This window comes from Hylobates moloch, unplaced genomic scaffold, assembly GCF_009828535.3.
Source record: "Hylobates moloch isolate HMO894 unplaced genomic scaffold, HMol_V3 SCAFFOLD_16, whole genome shotgun sequence".
Lineage (NCBI taxonomy): Eukaryota > Metazoa > Chordata > Mammalia > Primates > Hylobatidae > Hylobates > Hylobates moloch.
This window is the reverse complement of record NW_026652291.1, coordinates 42,007,397-42,027,974: the sequence shown is the minus strand read 5'-3', so window position 1 is coordinate 42,027,974 and position 20,578 is coordinate 42,007,397. Positions and strand designations below refer to the sequence as shown.

Below are 20,578 nucleotides of genomic sequence, written 5' to 3'. Positions count from 1 at the left end.
AGACAGGTCATTATAAAGGATAAGGCATTCAGCTGGTGCAGGCCTTCTTAGTATCAACACTGGAAGCTGGAAAACAATGGATCAATTCCTTAAAACATCTGGGAAAGTTCCAAATTTACACTTAGCCAAAATGTCAATAAAGTATGTAGGCAGGCAGGGCACAGTGGCTCACGCCTGTAATCCCAGCACTTTGGAAGACGAAGGCGGGCTGATCACTTGAGGTCAGAAATTTGAGACCAACATGGGCTAACATGATGAAACCCTGTCTCTACTAAAAATACAAAAATTAGCCTGGCGTGGTGGCATGTGCCTGTAATCCCAGCAGCTGGAAGTTGCAGTGAGCCAAGATCGTGCCACTACACTCCAGCCTGGGCGACAAAGCGAGAGTCTGTCTCAAAAAAAAAAAAAAAAATGTAGGCAGAATAAAGACGTTTTCAGACAAGTGATCTCAGAACATTTACATCCCATTCATGCTTTCTTAGGAAGAATCTAGAAGATATGCTCCACCAAAGAAGAAGTTAAACAAGCAAAGACACAGTCTAGAAGGGCAGCAAAGGGAAGTGCTGGGATGACCGTGTGGATGGCCCAGAGTGCCAATTAGAGCACGATGACCAGGGCTCCAGGAAGAAGGTCTCCAAGAAAAAAAAAAAAAAGGAACTGATAGACCAGTTGATATGTGGGCCATACTGAGAAGGGCTGTATGGTTACTCTCAGAGAATTAAAGCATACACTAGTGATGCATACACAGGAAAGCAAGTAAAAAAATAAGGCACCTATTTTCCAGGGTTAAAAAAAAGAAAAAAAAAAAAAGCTCTACAAGAAAAGAAATGTAATTATGTCCCTTGGAATGAACAACATGTATACAATAGTGCTCATCTATCACCTGATTCATTCAAATTTTGTGATATAACTTAACACTGGATGTAGAGAGGGAGTTATAGTGGGAGATACATAATGGCTTACAGTAGGAAGTCAATAGACATAAATAAAATCTAAAATCACAAGTTAAAAAATAGCAGTATAAGCATGCTGTTTAGAAATATGGAAATAAATATATAGAAACAACTCGAAGACTTAAGTGTGGTTACTTCCAGGAAATAGGACTCTAATTTGGAGAAAGATGAGGCAAGAGACTGCTATTTTTCATTAAAAACCATATAAACATATTTGAATTTTAAAAGTAGGCATTATCAAAACTATTTTTAAAAGTCATTAAGAGCAAAAGATTTTGAGCAAAACAACCCAGTTGCTCTCTGCTATAATAAAGAATTACCCTGCCCTATTCTATGTACAGTAAGATTTTAGAGAACATCAGAAATCTTCAAATAGATAACCGATAAAATTGGTATTCTAAACATTTTCATCCAGAGTGCCACAGAGCACTAAAATCAGATGTCCACATTTCTGGCTTTGTTTGCAACATTCTCCTACTACCTGAAAACTATCTTCCTCATACCTTCACCTTGGCCAAATACAGAGAAAACAACCCAGAATAAAGAAACCAGAGCCAAAGGTAGTCTGACTCCAGTGAATCAGAATGACTCAAGGGATGCACTGTATGAAATGAAGCAACCTATGGGGCAAATACTGAGAAAGGACAATGGGGACAAGGCATCAAAAGGTTGCAATCACAAGCTTCTGGCAATTCTGACTCCAAGACTCCTATGGAAATTCAATACAAAACTTTCGAAAGTGCTAGGCGTACAAATATGAACAACTCCACCAAGTCACACGCTTTTATTTTCCTCCATTTAATTTCAGGCATTCTGTCCACAAACCAAAGAAGTCCATTTTTTTCCCCTTGAGCATTCTATCTATTTCAAGACAACCTTGTGATTTAAATTTTTAAGACAACCAATTTGGTCAGCAATTCAAGAAAGAGCTATTGTGCTAAATAATGATGCACTTAGTGGGAAGCAGGCAGGGACTAGCTACATAATTTGTGGGGCCTAGTGCAAAATGAACATGCGGTGGTCCCTTGCTCAAAAAGTATTAAGAGTTTCAAGACAGCAAGAGCAGAGCACTAAACCAAGCACAGGGCCCTTCTAAGCACAGGGCCCAGTGCAACTGCACAAATTATACAACCAGGAAGCTGGCTCTGAATGCAAGAGTCAGAGCAATAAAGCCCTTTTTACAAGATTTCTGAGTTACACACTGGACAGGACAGGATGAGGTGATCTGCTGTTAATTGGTAATTGGTAATGGCTATCTCATAAAATTCCGGGTAGAAATAAATGCTCCCAACTCTTATTTGCTATAGGCTGTGAGAGGGAAATGACATAGTCATAGGAATGACATAGTCATAGGAATGACTATGTCATAGGAAATGACATTTTGACATAGTCATAGGAATGACTATGTCATAGGAAATGACATTTTGACATAGTCAAGGAACTCATTTGGAAAATAGTTCTTTGTATTGGAGCTGAGATTCAAGGCCTTGTGGAATTTATTTCAGTTTAGAACTAAAATTTTTTTTAACAGGTTGGTTTGTGTCATGTCCAATTTGTCTTGAGTTTTTAAAAACACAATAACAAAAGGTCACTTTTAAGGACAGGCTGAATGATTTGCATGATTTGCATAATTTACATGATAATTACAGTACCTTTCAGCTAAATATAACAGCAAATGTGATGAAGTACAAATTACTAAATAGCAATCTCCAGCAGTACATATGTTTACGGGGATACTTGAATAGTATGTCTCTTAGCAACCACTGACTGTTTTTCAGATTTGCAGAGTGGTTGAAAGCAATCTTTAGAAATATGTTGCTAAACTCTTGCCACAATAATCCACCCAATGAAATAATCCAAGGTTTGGCAATTCATTTGGGTCTAAAGAAGGGGTTGGGGGATCATAAAGAAACCATTTTCCCAACCATCCCAATACAGATGAAAATTATCTTTATTGAGAACAGACAAAATTGTTCCATAAAGCCTAGGCAAGTCTACATACTCATAGCTCTAGAAGGCAGTTAACCAAGTTACTGAAGTCTAAAATCAACATTACCATAGACAAAAGTGCACTGTGCAATGAATTGACTATCTTTGATAAATCTCTAACAGCTTTCTTGTGCAAACACTTAAGTGAGTACACAAAAAATGGTATAGGTTATGTAAATCTAGATTTAATAAAAATCACAATGAAATTGAAGTGAGCCAGTCATACTATTCTAGAATAAAAAACAATAAAACCCTTCAAACGAAAACATTCAAATCCCTTGAATGAAAAACGACAGACTGTTGGCTGCGCACGGTGGCTCACGCCTGTAATCCCAGCACTTTGGGAGGCCGAGGCGGGCAGATCACGAGGTCAGGAGTTCAAGACCAGCCTGCCCAACATGGTGAAACCTCATCTCTACTAAAAATACAAAAAATTAGCCAGGCATACTGGTGCATGCTTGTAATCCCACCTATTCTGGAGACTGAGACAGAAGAATCACTTGAACCCGGGAGGCTGAGGTTGCAGTGAGCCGAGCTCGAGCCACTGCAATCCAGCCTGGGTGACAGAGCTAGACTTCATCTTAAAAAAAAAAAAAAAAAAAAAAATGAAAAACAGACTGTTTTGTCTAGCTCTACCAAAATATGGCTTTCCAGCTTCTCTTGAAAAACCAAAAGATCTAGCAATACCTGGCTCACTTACCGAGAGACCAACCGTTACTGAGAGTGGATTGGCAGCAGGATCCAAGCTCTCTAAATCACCAGTTTCCATCACTCCTTTGGTCATACCCACACTACTTCATTATGTACCATTTGTCTGTCCTCTGTAAAGATTCAAACGGGCTATCCCTGGTTTTCACACATTATAAATTATATGTTCCTGGCACTAATAAACATTTATGTCCAACACTGATTGGAGGAAATCAGTTGGCAAAGTGGAACTGAAGAGAATCCAGAGACACAGGAAACCCATGTAACATCTTAAGAGAACCCAACAGCCTGTGAAGAACCATGTACGTAGAGTCAAATGGATACCAATGATTTTTAGAATAAGAGTTGGATTTCAAATAATTCATAATAAGACATGACAGGCTAACACTATCTGATTTCATGGACTGAAGCTATTAAAGAAAACACAGCTTAAGAAAGTTCTTAAAACAAGAATCCTGGCCGGGCGCGGTGGCTCACGCTTGTAATCCCAGCACTTTGGGAGGCCGAGGCGGGCGGATCACGAGGTCAGGAGATCGGGACCACGGTGAAACCCCGTCTCTACTAAAAATACAAAAAATTAGCCGGGCGTGGTGGCGGGCGCCTGTAGTCCCAGCTACTCGGAGAGGCTGAGGCAGGAGAATGGCGTGAACCCGGGAGGCGGAGCTTGCAGTGAGCCGAGATTGCGCCACTGCACTCCAGCCTGGGCGACAGAGCGAGACTCCGTCTCAAAAAAAAAAAAAAAAACAAGAATCCTAATAAAAATATTAGTGACAGCACCAGCATAAGGTTTACTGAATACGAACCATCTGTTGGGAATACTTCTGAGAGTTTGTATAGGTATGTAGTTGTTAAATCTCCACAACAACCTTACAATGTGATTATATTATGATATTTTGCGTCTACTTTCTAGATGAGGAAACTGAGGCACAGAGTAGTTATGTCACCTGTCCAAGGTCAAATACAAAAAAAATGGCAGAGCCCGAATTCAAATCAGTCTGTACACTTAACCACCAATCTATACTGCTTCCTGATGAGGAAGAAAAACTCAAGGTATTGAAAAAGGCACTTGAGGCAACACAGGAAGCTTTCTTTTGAGCTTTAGATTTTAAAAGGGCAGATACAAATGCTGAAAGGAAGGAAGCAATGAATACTGGGCATAAAAGAATAGTGCTATCCTACAAAAATAGTCTTAGGAAGGCTAATGCACACAATCAGCTGAGGTTTATGAAAAATGCAAGGCAATAAAATGAGAATGTACTTGCAGATGAAATTTTTTATTATTCTTATTGATAACATATATGCTCTTTTTTTAATATAAAAAAATAGAGATATCTAAAAAATAGGAAGTGAAGATCATCACACATAATCACCCCCTTCCAGCCAATTAACAACAATTTGGTAGAACTCCTTTCAAAATTGTTAATGCATATTGCTATAGTCTGAATGTGTCCCCCAAAATTCATGTGATAGAAATTTAACCCCCAATGAAACAGTGTTGGGAGGTAAGGCCTTTTGGTAGGTGTTGAGGTCATAAAGGCTCTGCCCTCATAAATAGATTAATGCCACTATAAAAGGGGATTTGGGACATGGGTTCACTCTCTCTCATCCTTCTGCCTTCCACCATGTGAGGGCACACCCAGTAAGATGGCACTCGTTAGATGCCAGCACCTCGATCTTGGACTTCCCAGCCTCCAGAACTGTAAGAAATAAACTTCTGTTCTTTATAAATTACCCAGTCTGAGGCATTTTGTTAAAGCAGCACAAAAGAACTAAGACAAAAATACTAACATTATTTTTCCCTAAAATAACAGACACAGGCTCAAAAATTATACTGTTCTATAACAATGCATGTTTCACTTAAAAATAGATCATGAGTAGGTCTATCACATTCTTTTTACAAACTGATGAATATTTCACTATATGAATGTCCACAGTTCAATTATCTCCTACTAAGGAACTTTGAAGTTATTTTCCAATTTTCTAATAATTATTAGCAATGGTGCATTCAATACCTTTGTATATATATGTTTTGTACATATCTGATTATTTCTCACGGAATTGTTGGGTCTAAATTTAAGTTGATAGAATACTATCGGTTTTCTCTTCAGGACAATTATGCCAATTTAATGTATATGTGTATATAGCCATCTATTCATATATTTATTCATTCATTTATTTGGTACATCTTCTTATAGGTTTTATGGCACACTCAGCAGGGTCATCTCCACCTAAGGCGCTATTATGTTCCACTTTCCTGTTCCAACACCACACTGTTTTAATTAACTTACCTTTTCCTTTGTAGTATATTATTCAATAAGTACCATATCATTAGTCATCTTTTTCAAAAATTTATTTCATAACTCTAAACGTTTCAAGTTTTTAAAAAACTGTAATTTTAATTAGAACTGCACTAATGTATAAATAATTTGGAGATTATATAGACATCTTTCTGATGGTGAGTCTTCCCATCTAGCAATATGCTACATTTCTGCATTTATTCAAGCCTTCTTCAAGTTTCATATACATTTAAAAAATTCTATTTCAAAAAATGAAGATTTTAAAATTAATATTGGAAGCCAGGCACAGTGACTCATGCTGTATTGCCAGCACTTTGGGAGGCCAAGGTGGGCAGATCACTTGAGTCCAGGAGTTCAAGAGCAGCCTGGCCAACATGGTGAAACCACGTCTCTACCAAAAATACAAAAATTAGGGCCGGGCGTGGTGGCTCATGCCTATAATCCCAGCACTTTGGGAGGCCAAGGCAGGTGGATCACCTGAGGTCGGGAGTTCGAGATCAGCCTGACCAACATGGAGAAACCCCGTTACTACTAAAAATACAAAAAAATAGCCAGCCGTAGTGGCGAGTGCCTGTAATCCCAGCTACTCAGAAGGCTGAGGCAGGAGAATTGCTTGAACCCAGGAGGCAGAGGTTGCAGTGAGCTGAGACTGCACCACTGCACTCCAACCTGGGTGACAGAGCAAGACGCTGTCTCAAAAAAACAATCAAACAAACAAAAAATAGCTGAGTTTGGTGGTGCACGTCTGTAATCCCAGCTACTCAGGTGGCTGAGGCACGAGAATCACTTGAACCCGGGAGGTGGAGGTTGCGGTGAGCTGAAATCGCACCTCTGCACTCCAGCCTGGACAACAGAGCAAGACTCTGTCTCAAAAATAAATAAATAAATAAATAAAAATAAAATTATTGGAATCAAGAAAAATAATACATTCTATCAATGCGGGCAGATAACATACGAGGGGGTTGTGAAAAGATGAATTAATATTCAATGAACAACTACTATGCCCCATAGGTGATAGCAGTAGACATTTTTACAAGTCATCTCATCTTATCTCATAACAAGCCTACTTGCTGTGACTTGTTGTGATAGGTGACTCTTAATGTCATTTTATAGAAAACGACACTGAGGCTCAGAGTGCTCAATAACCTGCCCGAGGTTTTCAGTCACCTGTTTAAGATTGAAGGCAGGGATCCTGTCTTTGTATCCACACTGCCAAGTGAACTAAGCAGATTTGACAACTGTCGATTTTGAGGTGTCTCCTATTTTACTTAACGGTATCTCATTTATCCTGTTATCTCATGTCATGAATGAGGAAATTCAGGCTTGGACAACAGGTATACAAACTTGCTGAAAGTCATACTGCAAGTAGGCAGAGAAGCCAGAGTTTGTATGCAGTTTCTTCTGACCCCAAAGCTCACATTCTCAGCTCCTAAAATATACTTACAATATATTGGGAAGTCAAGATTCAAACCCAGTTTCCTAACTTTCCACTACGTCATAGCAAAACAGCTCAATTCCTATTTTGCTTTTGTATTCACTGACAGAGGAACGAGAGTCAGAAGACTGACTGCAAAGAACATATTCAGCTGCTACAGAAAATAGGTTGAAATCTCATGGATACAATAAATTCTGTCTAACTGAAGAAAGAAATTTTAAGCTGAGATTACCAAGATTCTTTTTTGAGATCACTGAAAACCCACAGAAAATAAAAATCTGCCCAAAGAAAAGAAACAGGGTAAACATCATCCTGATTTGTCAAAAGGAAAAGGATGTAGGTTTCCATGTCATAAGAGAAACACACTAGGAACAGGTGGCACCATGGGAGACTATGGAGTTCAGAAAAATGCAAGGACAAGCAGGGGTGTGAAAAAGACCTGACTACAGAGTGCAGAGGTTAGAAAGACCTGTCAATTCAAGGACAGTTACGTCATGGTGGGAAAGAGGAGGAGGAATGAGTGGGATGGGGGATAATGGGGTAAAATATCAGCATCAATCCCTCAAGCCCCAAAGGCCTACCCACTCCCCAGCAGAACAAAACCTGCCAGGAAGGGATCTCAGGAGAACCAGTTAAGAAATTAAGGCCCCCTCTTAGAAGGCACTGGGAGCAAAGGTAAGTCATCAGCAGACTAAAGGGTAAGGAAAAGGACAGGAGGCCAACTTACAGGTTACCAACATGAATGAGCAGGGTATTCTGGAAAATGGTAGCTAACAGGTGCCCAGGGCTTATTCCCAACATGGCAGTTAATGCACTGATTAGTCAGATGATTTCATTCAAGCTCTCGGTGGTGGTGCTGATTCTGCCAATACCCCTGCTTGCCACTTTCACAATTCATTCAGGAACTGGTGTGAAGGTCAAATTTATAACAGATCCAGCAGATGGAAAGTAAAGAAGGCAACAATTGGAAAAATGAGGAAGGGGCTGAAAACGTAAAGTATATAAATGAACTTCACCATTGACACTTTATTTCTTGTGTCTGGCAAAATTTTAGGGCAGATGAACAAACCCATGGTTTGCAAGCACTTAGGGCAGGATCATCAGTAAACAGCACTAGCTCTAGACGTTCACTAATACCACATGGCAGATAAATGGCATTCCTTTTTATGATAAAGTTACAAGGCCTACAGATGACAGTAATGCTATAAACACAGAGTCCTGGCTTTTACCATAGCATCTAATAGTCTCTATGTTCTCCTTACAACCAAAATTAAGAAATGCAGGAAGGGGCCGGGCGCAGTGGCTCACGTTTGTAATCCCAGCACTTTGGGAGGCCAAGGTGGGCGGATCACGAGGTCAGGAGATCGAGACCACGATGAAACCCCGTCTCTACTAAAAATACAAAAAATTAGCCGGGCGTGGTGGCGGGCGCCTGTAGTCCCAGCTACTCGGAGAGGCTGAGGCAGGAGAATGGCGTGAACCCGGGAGGCGGAGCTTGCAGTGAGCCGAGACCACCCCCCGCCCTTCAGCCTGGGCGAGAAAGCAAGACACCGTCTCAAAAAAAAAAAAAAAAAAAAAAAAAAAAAAAGAAATGCAGGAAGGATGATAATATACTAGTAAATTTCTGGATCAAGGATAAAACTCAAAGATTACTGATTAATGATGAAGCTGTGTAATATAGGGAATTTCTAAAGGCTCCTATCTCAACCCTGGCTAGTTTAACAACTTTTTCTTTTTTTAATTATTTTTATTTTTATAGTTTTGGGAGTACAAGTGCAGTTGTGTTACATGGATAAATATTGCATTGATATAGTTTGGTTTTTGTTCCCTCCAAATCTCATGTTGAAATATGATCCCCAGTGTTGGAGGTGGGGTCTAGTGAGAGGTATCTGGATCATGGAGGTATGGAGGTGGGTCCCTCATGAATGGCTTGGTGCTATCCTTGAAGTAATGAGTGAGTTCTCACTCTATTAGTTACCGTGAGATCTGGTTGTTAAAAAAAAAAAAAAAAAAAAGCTTGACACCCCCTCTGTCTTGCTCCTCTCTCACCACATGACACACATGCTCCCCCTTTGCTTTCCACCATGATTATAAGCTTCCTGAGGCCCTCACCAGAAGCAGATGCTAGTGCCATGCTTCTTGTACAGTCTGAAGAACCATGAACCAAATACACCTCTTTTCTTCATAAATTACCCAGCCACAAGAATTCCTTTACAGCAACACAAAATGGACTACTAGATGCATGGCAGTGAAGTCTGGGCTTTTAGTGTACCCATATACAATAGTGTGCACTGTACCCAACAGGTAGTGGTTTATCCTAGTTAAACAATTTTAATCAATGACTTAGATGAGGCCAATAGCATATTTAGGTTACAGATGTCATAAAGATGGAAGACACAGTGAATAAGGTAGATATGAATAAGGGATAAATGATTCCACAGGAACATATGCCAAGTACTACACTTAGATAAAAAAGCAAATTGTGTAACAACCAACAATAAGTAAGCCAGGCATGGTGGTGCACACCTGTAGTTTCAGCTACTTGGAAGACTGAGGTGGATCACTTGAGCCCAACCTAGACAACACAGCAAGACCCTGTTTGTTTAAAAAAGAGAAAAGAAGAGAAACATGCAGCAATATGCAGAAAGCTCAATTAGAAGCCAGCTATAATCAGAAGCTTAACGTAAGTTGGCAATGTCATGCTACAGTAAGAAATGCTCATGAGACTTTTCCTTTAAGAAACCTAGAGTCACAACAAGGGAATGAAAAAGCCAACTCTAAGCCGCACTGGGCTGACCAGGCTCAGGGCATTCTGTTCAGATATAGATGTCATATTAGAGGACAAATGGACACATCCAGGACACTGAAGGCTTCAAAACTAACAAATGAGAAAAGGTTGACAGAACCAAGAACTCGGTCTGGAGGAGAAAATGCATACTGACAGATGGTAAGCTAGATCCAGAAGGCAAATGGGCTAGTTCACTCTGTACAAGATTTTAGTAACACCAGAAAACTTCACAGAAGAATCTGGATTTCTATTTATCTTGGGGGTTGGCGAGGAGAAAAGTCTGGGGATAACTGAATGAAGAGGGGTAGCCAAAGTCCCATTTAATAGGAACCAGTCTACATCCTATTGTCTGACCCCTGGCTTTCAGACTTACTATGTGTGAGGCTATCAGCATTTGAATTGCAACCACTGTTATAGAGAAAAAGAGTCAAAGGGTGAACACAGAAGCTGTGTTCTAAGACCTGAAAGGTTATGTCTGGGCTACAGATATACTAAGAAATTATTCTGGGGAGAATAAGGACAAAGGGTACAAGGCATAGAGAGGTTCAGCATAAAAAAGAACTTCCTAACAAAAATGGAACAAGCTGCCTGTGTGTATCGCTTTTCTTCACTGAAAAAGGGTCTCAAAGGAGACTAATTTGCTAAAGAACTAGAATACATAACCCAAAATGTCCTTTCCAAATCTGGGTTTCTCTGATGTTTTCGTATTATAAGTTTCATTATCTTCAGTACTGTCTACCATGGACAGCACACTGGGCTGAGCCCTGGATGTTCTTGTGTAAGAAAAGCACTGGCTTCATAGTAAGACCATAGGATTTACTGATTCCATGTCAACTAAATACAGGCTCTAATAGAGAATTACTACCTGATCCTCTCAGGCACATTAATTCACAAGAAATAGGAGAACCCTATTATTTCATTAGTCTTCACATGTGAGGGCCACTTCTCCCCTGAAGTCACTCCAAGTTACAGCAAGGGAATCACAAGAAGGCATCATGGCATGATGGACAGAAATCCAGAATAGGAAATGTTGAGCAAACTTGATAATCTTTCTAGACCTCAGTTTGTGCATCTATAAAATTGGGGCGGGGGGTGAGGGAGGGCATAAAAATTTAGCCATGTCTACTTTACAAGACTGCTGTACAAATCAACTAACGCAGGCAAAGGTGCTCTGACAATCAGACAGCACTATATACGTGCAAGGCTTTCCAACACAAAATGTAGATCTATTATGTATCACTTACATTTTTTTGAAATAAATTATGCTTCCTTGGCATAACAATCCATACCAATTTACCTATTTACCCCGTGATCCACGTATCCATCTATTTACCTACCTTTCCATCTCTATTTCAGACCTCACTTTTCCAAACCCTCTCATGTTAAAGTGGGAGCCAGCATTCACCAGTGTGGTACCAAAGTACTCTAAATCAAGGATCAGCCCCATGTACCTAGGGGAATAGGGTGTACAGGTACTAATGAGCCCCACAGGCAAGGCACCAAAGCTCCTTTCAGCTCTGAGCTAACACCTGAACTTTGGGTTTAATTCCACTTAGCCTTACTTAGGATGTGGAGAGGCCTCCATGCCCCTCAGCTCTCTGGAAGCTTGCCTGCCCCTGTTGGATTGAACCCTATGAAACTGCTCTTTTGAGTGTTAAAAACAGTCAAAAAATTGGCTATGGTTCAACCTATATATCCTAAATTCCAAACGTATTAATTTAATTAAGGAGGGAAATGAGATCACAAAGGTTATCAGCCCCATCCCAGTAAGGCAGAGGAGATCAATTTCCTGCCAAATTAATGTTTTACTTTTTATTTTATTTTTAGAGACAGGGTCTTGCTCTGTTGCCCAGGCTAGATCAAATTAATGTTTTAAATTTGAAATTCTTCTTACTGGCTTACTAGGAGATAAACATTTATTCTTTCCTACATTAGATGCCCCATATGTCACTCAGAAAAGAGCTACACCAGTTTGGCTCAAGCATCCATTTTTAGAGATGAATATATCAACAACAGGAGCAAGGAGGTGTTACCTAAAACTTCAGTGCCATGAAAGCACCCAAGTTCCAGGTAAAAAGGAAGATCCATCATTATAACATGCACAATGAGGAGTCAGGAAAAAAGTGTTCCCAGAGATGTTCCAAATGGAGAGATGAGAGTTAATCCCTTTAGGGAAATTTTAGAATGTTAAGCTATGCTATTTTCTAGCAGTGAAATCTCATCAGTACCTTGACTTTGATTATTTATTACAGGTTACTTATGCTTTGAAGTCTGAGCTTGCCTACTCAGTTTTGACAGATCTACACCACAGTTCTTTAAGAATCCTTATGCAAATATAAGTTTTTAAGCTATATAACAATTCACATAAACCAAGGTTATATAAATGAAATTCCTTTATAATTAAATTTTAAGAGAAAACTGTAGGGATTTAGGCATTAGCATTCCTGGCTATTTAAAATGTAATTGATTTCTACCATAAATAAACTTAAATGTACCTATTACTTTTAATAGGCAGTAATGGAAATTAACTTATGTTTATATATATATTTTTTGTGGGTGATATAACTGTCATTGCAAAATTTTTTTAACAAACATGAAGAGAAAATGAGATAAAGTGTTAACTGGATGACAAATACACACATCCACAATAATTTGCTTACCTGTAATACAAATTTCTGATCTATATATTTTTTGGCAATGCTGGGTTGGAATTCTTGGCTTTCCAAAAATCGTATGAAAAATTCATATACAAGCTGCAACAAACAGATCATAATTACTTTCAAATTATGATTCACTGAGAACAGTACTAAAAACCACCAAAAGCCTGTAACACTAAAAGTGACAGGCCTTAGAAAATTGATTTTAGTATCAATCAACAAACCAGGCCAGCCTTTCTTGTGGCTCACAGTTGCTGTTATGCTTTCAACTTTTAAAAGTTTAAATTAGAAAATATAACCAAACAAAGCAACGAAAAATTTCCCATAATCTTACCATTCAGAGACAACCACCATTAACATTTCAATGTATATATTTCCTTCTACAACATACTAATGTACTATAAATATATTCTTACAGTTTTGCAAACTACTTGTACCATTTAAACAATATATTATGTATATACTTCATTTAACGTACCATATAAATATACTTTTACAGTTTTACAGACTACTTTTACCATTTAAACAATGTATTATCAACAATTTACATCAATAATATCTCAACTATCATTCTTAGTAGCTGTAAGTAGTCCATTATAATGTATAATGAATAATTCCATTATTCATAATTAATTTAACCAACCTCCCAGGCTTAGATATTTAAGTAGTTTCTGAATTATTTCTCCATCATTCTGTGACAATGTGCATCACATAGCATACGTCAGTATGTACTTGTTCAATTATGTCATAAGGAAATATTTCTAAACGTGGAATTGCTAGATCACAAGATATCCAAACATTCAGAATTTTTGATACTCAATGACAAATTTCTTTTCAGAAAGTTTATGGCAATTTCTACTCATCCGGATCATAAGGTAGTGTGGCACAATATACCCATCTGCAAAAAGTCAGCCTCAAATAATTGTTCGGATAACCAGTGGGGAATCATTGCCTATTCTCTTTGCATAATAAGTCTATGTCAAAGGCTACATCAGATCCTGATGAGGTATGCAACAGTGTATCAAAACCAGAACCTTTAACTGGTACAACTGCCTGCACCTGCAGTCTCAGCTACTCAGAAGGCTGAGGAAGGAGGACTGCTTCAGCCCAGGAGTTTGAGTCAAGCCTGGGCAAGAGAACAAGACTCTTGTTTCTTTAAAAAATAAATATATAATCCAGAACTTTTTAAGACATGAATACTGGGTTGAATGCCTAACTCTTTCCCTTACTGTGTAACCCTGAGCAAGTTAATTTCTCTGAAACTTTGTCTCTTCGATTTTGTAATGGAGATGGATAGTCTCTAAGATTAAATGTGAAAATACACACATAAAGCCCTCTGCACAATGAGTAACATGTATCATCATCACTATTCCTAAAATAACATTTGCTAACTTTTTGGTCTCACTCCTTTACACTTAAAAATTAACAAGGACCCCAAAGCTTTTGTTTATATGAGATATATATGATATATATAATATCAAATTAGAAATAAAAAGTGAAAAAAACTTTAAAATTTTACTGTTTCATTTAAAAACAAGGTGCATTATATGTTAACATAATTATGTTCCTGAAAAAAAAGAAAAAAAAAACCTTTACTTTCCAAAAGAATTGAGAAGAAAGCCATTGTTTTATAGTTTTATAAATCTCTTTAATATGTGGCTTAATGTAAGACAGATTTTCATCTGCTTCTATATCCAATCTGTTGTGATATGTCATTTTGGTTTAAGTATACAAAGAAAATTAAGGCTGATGGAGATCCAGGGAGATCTTCACCAAAAAAGGGGGAGTATTTTACTAGTTTCTTCTTCTCCCACATAATTGTGGATATTCTTCTTTGATGCTACACTAAATTCAACAAATTGTCATTTCTTTTTTTTTTTTTTTTTTTGAGACAGAGTCTCGCTCTGTCGCCCAGGCTGGAGTGCAGTGGCGCAATCTCCGCTCACTGCAAGCTCCGCCTCCCGGGTTCATGCTATTCTCCTGCCTCAGCCTCCCAAGTAGCTGGGACTATAGGCGCCCGCCACCACGCCCGGCTAATTTTTTGTATTTTTAGTAGAGACGGGGTTTCACTGTGTTAGACAGGATGGTCTCGATCTCCTGACCTCGTGATCCGCCCACCTCTGCCTCCCGAAGTGCTGCAATTACAGGCGTGAGCCACCGCACCTGGCCAACAAATTGTCATTTCTTAAAGATTAGTTGCAACATAGAATCTGAAATGATATCAATGAACTTTTCATACTTCATTACACTAAAATCCAATCATCTGTCTTGCACTTTGAATGGATCTTTATCCATGCATGGTTTCCTAACATCATTTGCCAACTGGAAAATATTGGTTCACTGAGTTATGCAGCTCTTTTAAATGTTGACTTGTTTTATTATACAGTATCTAAAAATATCACATCTTTATTATCTCAATTTTATTTTAAAAAAGTCTTTAAGCTTTGGGAAGCTGCAAGCTCAAGGTGACAGATGCAAGACAGATACAAGTTTTCTAAAATTCTAATTCTAAATTCTGCGTTAATGCTCTAATTTTGTCAGTGGTAACAAATATTGTCAAATGGTTTTCTTGTTTGTTTCAGGGAAAATATCCGCCAAATACCCAAGTCTGAATAATCATAGTTTGTCAGTCATTCCTTCAAGTAAAAATGATGTTTCATGAGGAGGGGGAAAAAAAAAAAAAAAAAAAAGGCTAGTTTGGGTTACAGCTCAAAAACTATTATACAAATGCTTTTCCATAAGATAACCATTATATTTCAGTATGCAGTGGATGTTACTATGCATACTTCCCATTGTGTCATGTAGAATATTTTTAAATGTGTGCTTGAGGGTCAAAATTTAATAAAATTATTAATTTTCACTGTTTCTTCAAAGATGTTCTCAAGTGAAATCGGCTTTTTTACATTTTTAATTACAAGTACTTGGCAGTGAAGAATACTCAACTAGTTTGGCACAAGTGCCTTGATTCTCATTAAGGTAGCAGCAATTTTAACCACCATCATTTTTGCAATGAATAGTACAAACGTCAACACAGTGAAAGGACAAATCATATATACAGCACTGTTATAAAGGTAGTTTTGACCTTGCAGGACACTGAAAATCAGGTCTCAGAGCCCCTCTAAGGGTCCACAGATACCACTGATTTAAATGTTTCTTGTCACGCCAGACTCTAATTTAAAACTTAAATTAGGGATTCACATTAGCATTTTACTTCCTTATAAAACTATGTTTCTCTCCTTGGAACTCTCTGAATTCAGAAAAATTTCTTTCCTAATGATCCGGACATTGCCAAGTTTCACGTTATTTTGCTAGTCAAAATAATGCCCAAGTCCTAAGACCTCAGAGAATTGTTCCTTTTCTAATACACTCATCTGTCAACTCTCAGTTTTATAAACAGAATGTCAGTCTTATTCAAATGACCCCATCAAGTGGGTTTTAGCCCTCTTTTGGTTGCCACAAAGAGGGGAGATTCTCATCTTCTAAGCTGGCCTGTGGACTGGCAAAGCTTTCCAGCAAGACTGGCAAAGTGCTCTCTCATCTCTGGTCACTTGAAAGCAGTTATGGTCTAAAATGGTTTAGTGGAAACATTTCAGACATATTTATTAATAAGCATAAGTGTTCTCTGCACTTAAGAGAAAGATTTTATGTCAAAACCAAAAATCTCTCTTAAATTTCTAAAGAGAAAGACTCGGGGTTGGGGAGGACAAATTACTTTTCAAGGTTACATAAATGAATTCTCCAAGGAACTTTAGTAAAAAGACTAGCATTCCTGTTTGTCAGTCTCAAGTGGAAGCACTAAAAACAAATTCTTAATTGTAAATGAAAGTCCTGTAAAATTGTATTCTACTGAAGACACACCTAATTTCAGAAAATACATAAACAAGATACTAATTTGGATAATTGAAAAGGTTGAATAACATACGCAGAGTAGACCCCTTTGACATATTTGAACTAAAAATTATTCTTTTGTCTATTTTTAAAGATCCCAAAAGATCCACAATTTGTTACAATCAGTAATTTTTTACTTTTTTTTTTTTTTTTTTTTTGGTGAGATGGTCTCGCTCTGTTGCCCAAGCTGGAGTGCAGTGGCACAATCTTGGCTCACTGCAGCCTCCGCCTCCCAGGTTCAAGCAATTCTCATGCCTCAGCCTCCCAAGTAGCTGGGATTACAGGCGTGTGCTGCCATGCCTGTCTAATTTTTGTATTTTTCATAGAGACGAGGTTTCATTATGCTGGCCAGGCTGCTCTCAAACTCCTGGCTTCAAGTGATCCACCTGCCTTGGCCTTCCAAAGTGTTAGGATTACATGCATGGGCCATTACATTCAGCCAATCAGTAATTTCGTGTAGGCCACAAATTTAAATCAAAAAGATATGCAGGAGCAGTCAATTAGCTGGGCAATGAGCACAGCCAACAATTCAACAACCACATCTCAATGTCATTTTGTTGTTTTGACCTCCTCCCGCCAGGTATTTATAGTTTCTTCCTTGCAAAATGTGTTCCAGAAAAGGAAGCGTACTGCTAATTATGAAGTTAATAAAAAGTGAAAAGGTCTAAAACGATGCTGTGTTTTGGTCAGAAGAATAGACAGTGGATCAACTAAAAAGTAAAATGTTAAACTTCATGACAGTTGACTGTGAGATGAATGACCTATCGTGAAAAGAAAAAGAGACTTCTTATACATTCAGTGAGTGCCCTCATTAGTGCTAAAACCACCTAACATTGAAAATGGAAAGGTGACTAATTTGTGCTATAGGAATATACAAAGGAAACACAGGATTCTTGAGACTACGTCAGGAGCCTTGGTCCAAAAGCAACAGATGGTGGTGAAGGCAACAGTGTGCCTAGTGACCTAACCTTTACTATGAATGAAGGTTGATTTACGAATTTTAAAAGTTTCCTTCACCTGATCCAGCATTAGTAGGTCATATTTCCCATTGAGCTAAAGAAAGGACCAAAGGATAATAACCTTGAACAGGATGTCAACACAGATGAAACCAGCCCATATTATAATACTGTTTCTGCCTTTATATCCAAAAGGGCACAGGTCTCATTACCATTTTTCATTGTTTCTTTGGTTTTAGGGTTTCAGATGAACTAATGGTTAATATTCCTGCAGTAATGACAGTGTAAGCTAGAGTGGTTTTTTGTGGCAGAATTTAAGAGTTTCAGAAATTAATTTGGTCCTATATTTTACAGAGTCATTAAGTACGGGAAGGATTAACTGTAATAATGAGTAAAACTTTATTGTGCTTTAGGGGAAATTTATGTCTATGGTTATCATGATTTAGAATATTCAAAAAGCTCTTGTAAATGGCAAGAGTGGTCCACAGTGTCTTCTTTGGAATACAGAGAAGACAATATGCTGAGGCTTTCTCTTTCCTTGTCTTTTCCACCATAAGATGTGAGACTACTGAGGAGATCGTCTTTTTGTTGTTGTTAAGCTTCTTCCAGACTAAACTGTAATTCAATGAACTGGCACCAAACATTAAGAATAAGACATGACAATTCACCCATTCAAAAAGTAATGCTTTTTTGGATTGTGTCACAACCTGGGATATACCTATGAAAAGCACAAATAGTTTTACAAGTTTCTTAGATTGCAGACAATATGTCTGGGACCTTAAAAAAAAAAAAAAATCAAACATCTAAGATAGTAAATCAACTACCTTGTTTTAACTAATTTACCCAATCTTAGCATTGGAGGCATTCATCCATAACATGCCTGAGTAACAGCTGAGAAAACAGAGCCCCCAAAAGCTCTCTACGTAACAAAGGGAAATAGCACAAGTGTGTACTTGCAGAAACTTTGAGTTGTCAAAGCAGGACAGACAGACTTGCAAATTTGTGTCAGAAATTCTGAAGTAGGGGGAAAAAATTCTTAGAATATCTCTAGGCTTTCTCTCTCTGCTGCACAGTTTGTTTGCTCTTCAAAAAGTCAACTTGAACCATGAATACATTTCTACGAAAATGCAGCAGCTTCTGCCTAGGGGTGAAGATGTGCAAGGTATTATTCATTTTCTTCCACCCCTTCCCCCTTGCTATTTGTTGAGCAACCTGAGGATATTCCAACTCAATCGAAGGGTGACTTTGGGGTTCAACATGTACAAATTTCCTTGCTCTATTCTTTCAAGAAATTTTGGCCTTCAGAGAAGGCAGCACAAGGAAGGAATGAGCTGGAAAATTACCAGTATGTATTATACAAGTTAATACAATACAGACGGCTCTAGTGCTGCAAACAGAGATGCAGTGATGCCCCTGATCCATCCTGGCACATGAGTGTGATTGGAAAACATGGCCTTCTCAGTGCAAGAGAACAGAATTGGCCTTCTCTCAGCTGTTACTCTTCCTTATAATACTGTGAATGAAATAGCTATTACAGTTTGGTTTTGTCCTTCTAACTAAAGAAACACATTTGTAGTTAACGTGATGACAGACATACAAAGTTCCCAGGGTACATACTGCTAAAAATGAGATATATACTCTCTGAGCTAATCACATCCAACTAATACTAATGTGAAAATAATTCTGTGCTTTGTTTGAGGCTCTAGAGGGCAGGATCATAAAGAAGTTCTAATAGAGGAATAACAACTGCTGGCTGTACCTACAACGTGAGGTGGGGGGACACTAAAGCATCACACTGACACTATTTTATTCTTTTGGCATCCTAATTATCAAGAGTAAGAAACATAAAAAACATTCTCTAACTTTCCATTAATGTACTCTAATTTGATTTCTTGGTGAATAAAGGCCTTCAAGGAATTCCCATGCTAATCAGCTAATGAGTTAATGGAGTTTTCTTTTATAACAAATGGTATTTCAAAGTACCTGTAAGTGTGGCCACGATGCCTCAAGAGTAGGTTCATCTTCTTCTGGATCAAATTCATTGCTGTCACTAGGAGGGAGAGTTCTGAATATATTGCAAGATACCTAAAAATAAACAAGCAGCAGAGTTAACGGGAAGCACCTTCTGCGCAGTTTTACACAAGGTCCTTGGAGCCAAGCTGAGGGGAACCCAGATAACAGTGCACAAGGAACATCACCAAACTAGAATAAGGACCTCTTTCTGTAGGCTCTGAGGTGGGGACCACCTCCAGGCAAGCTGGAAAGTAGCAAAGCAGCACCATCCTACTCTCTTGAACACTATTCATCATCCTTATTTAACCCTTTCCACCCTAGGTCCCCATGATTTTATACTTCCCGTCAAAGCCTGCTCTTGGTTACTTACCAGTCAAGCATGTTTCTGATTAACCAATTGACATAAGAAATAAATAACTGCTAATGGGCTTCATGTGCTTCCCTTATCAGGCTTATTCACTATTTGCAAACTTATGGTTGAAAAAACGGTGAAATTTCAGGCTTTTCTAATAACCTTAAAAATATTCCTTATCTGTCCTCAACAAGTTGGTTTACAAAATAGTAATGATACCTAGGGTAAAATTGTATCTGTGATATAAACCTCTATAAACTAGGCATTCCTTAACCATAGGCAAGATCCAAATTAAACAATGGTTGTTCAAAACATGGCCATGAGTTAATAACTGTTGAAACTGGGTGATGAAGAGATAAGGATTCATTATACTATCTATCACTTCTGTATATAAGATTTCCTTTTGTTTTTTTGAGACAGAGTCTCGCTCTGTCACCCACGCTAGAGTGCAGTGACGCAATCTTGGCTCACTGCCACCTCCTGCCTCCCAGGTTCAAGTGATTCTCCTGCCTCAGTCTCTCAAGCAGCTGGGATTACAGGTG

The 20,578-nt window shown here is 38.3% G+C and overlaps 1 protein-coding gene across 1 annotated transcript in view; it reads right to left on the bottom strand.

Annotated features, from left to right (window-relative positions):
- PPP2R5E (protein phosphatase 2 regulatory subunit B'epsilon) overlaps positions 1-19,953 on the bottom strand; it is a 50,633-nt gene extending 30,680 nt beyond the window's left edge. The window contains exons 1-3 of the mRNA XM_058429387.1: positions 19,870-19,953; positions 19,655-19,756; positions 12,831-12,923 (exon numbers count right to left, since the gene is read on the bottom strand). Of these exons, the coding sequence (XP_058285370.1) occupies positions 12,831-12,923; positions 19,655-19,756; positions 19,870-19,953 (279 nt within the window). The remainder of the gene's footprint in view (positions 1-12,830; positions 12,924-19,654; positions 19,757-19,869) is intronic.
- Positions 19,954-20,578: the final 625 nt, after the last annotated feature.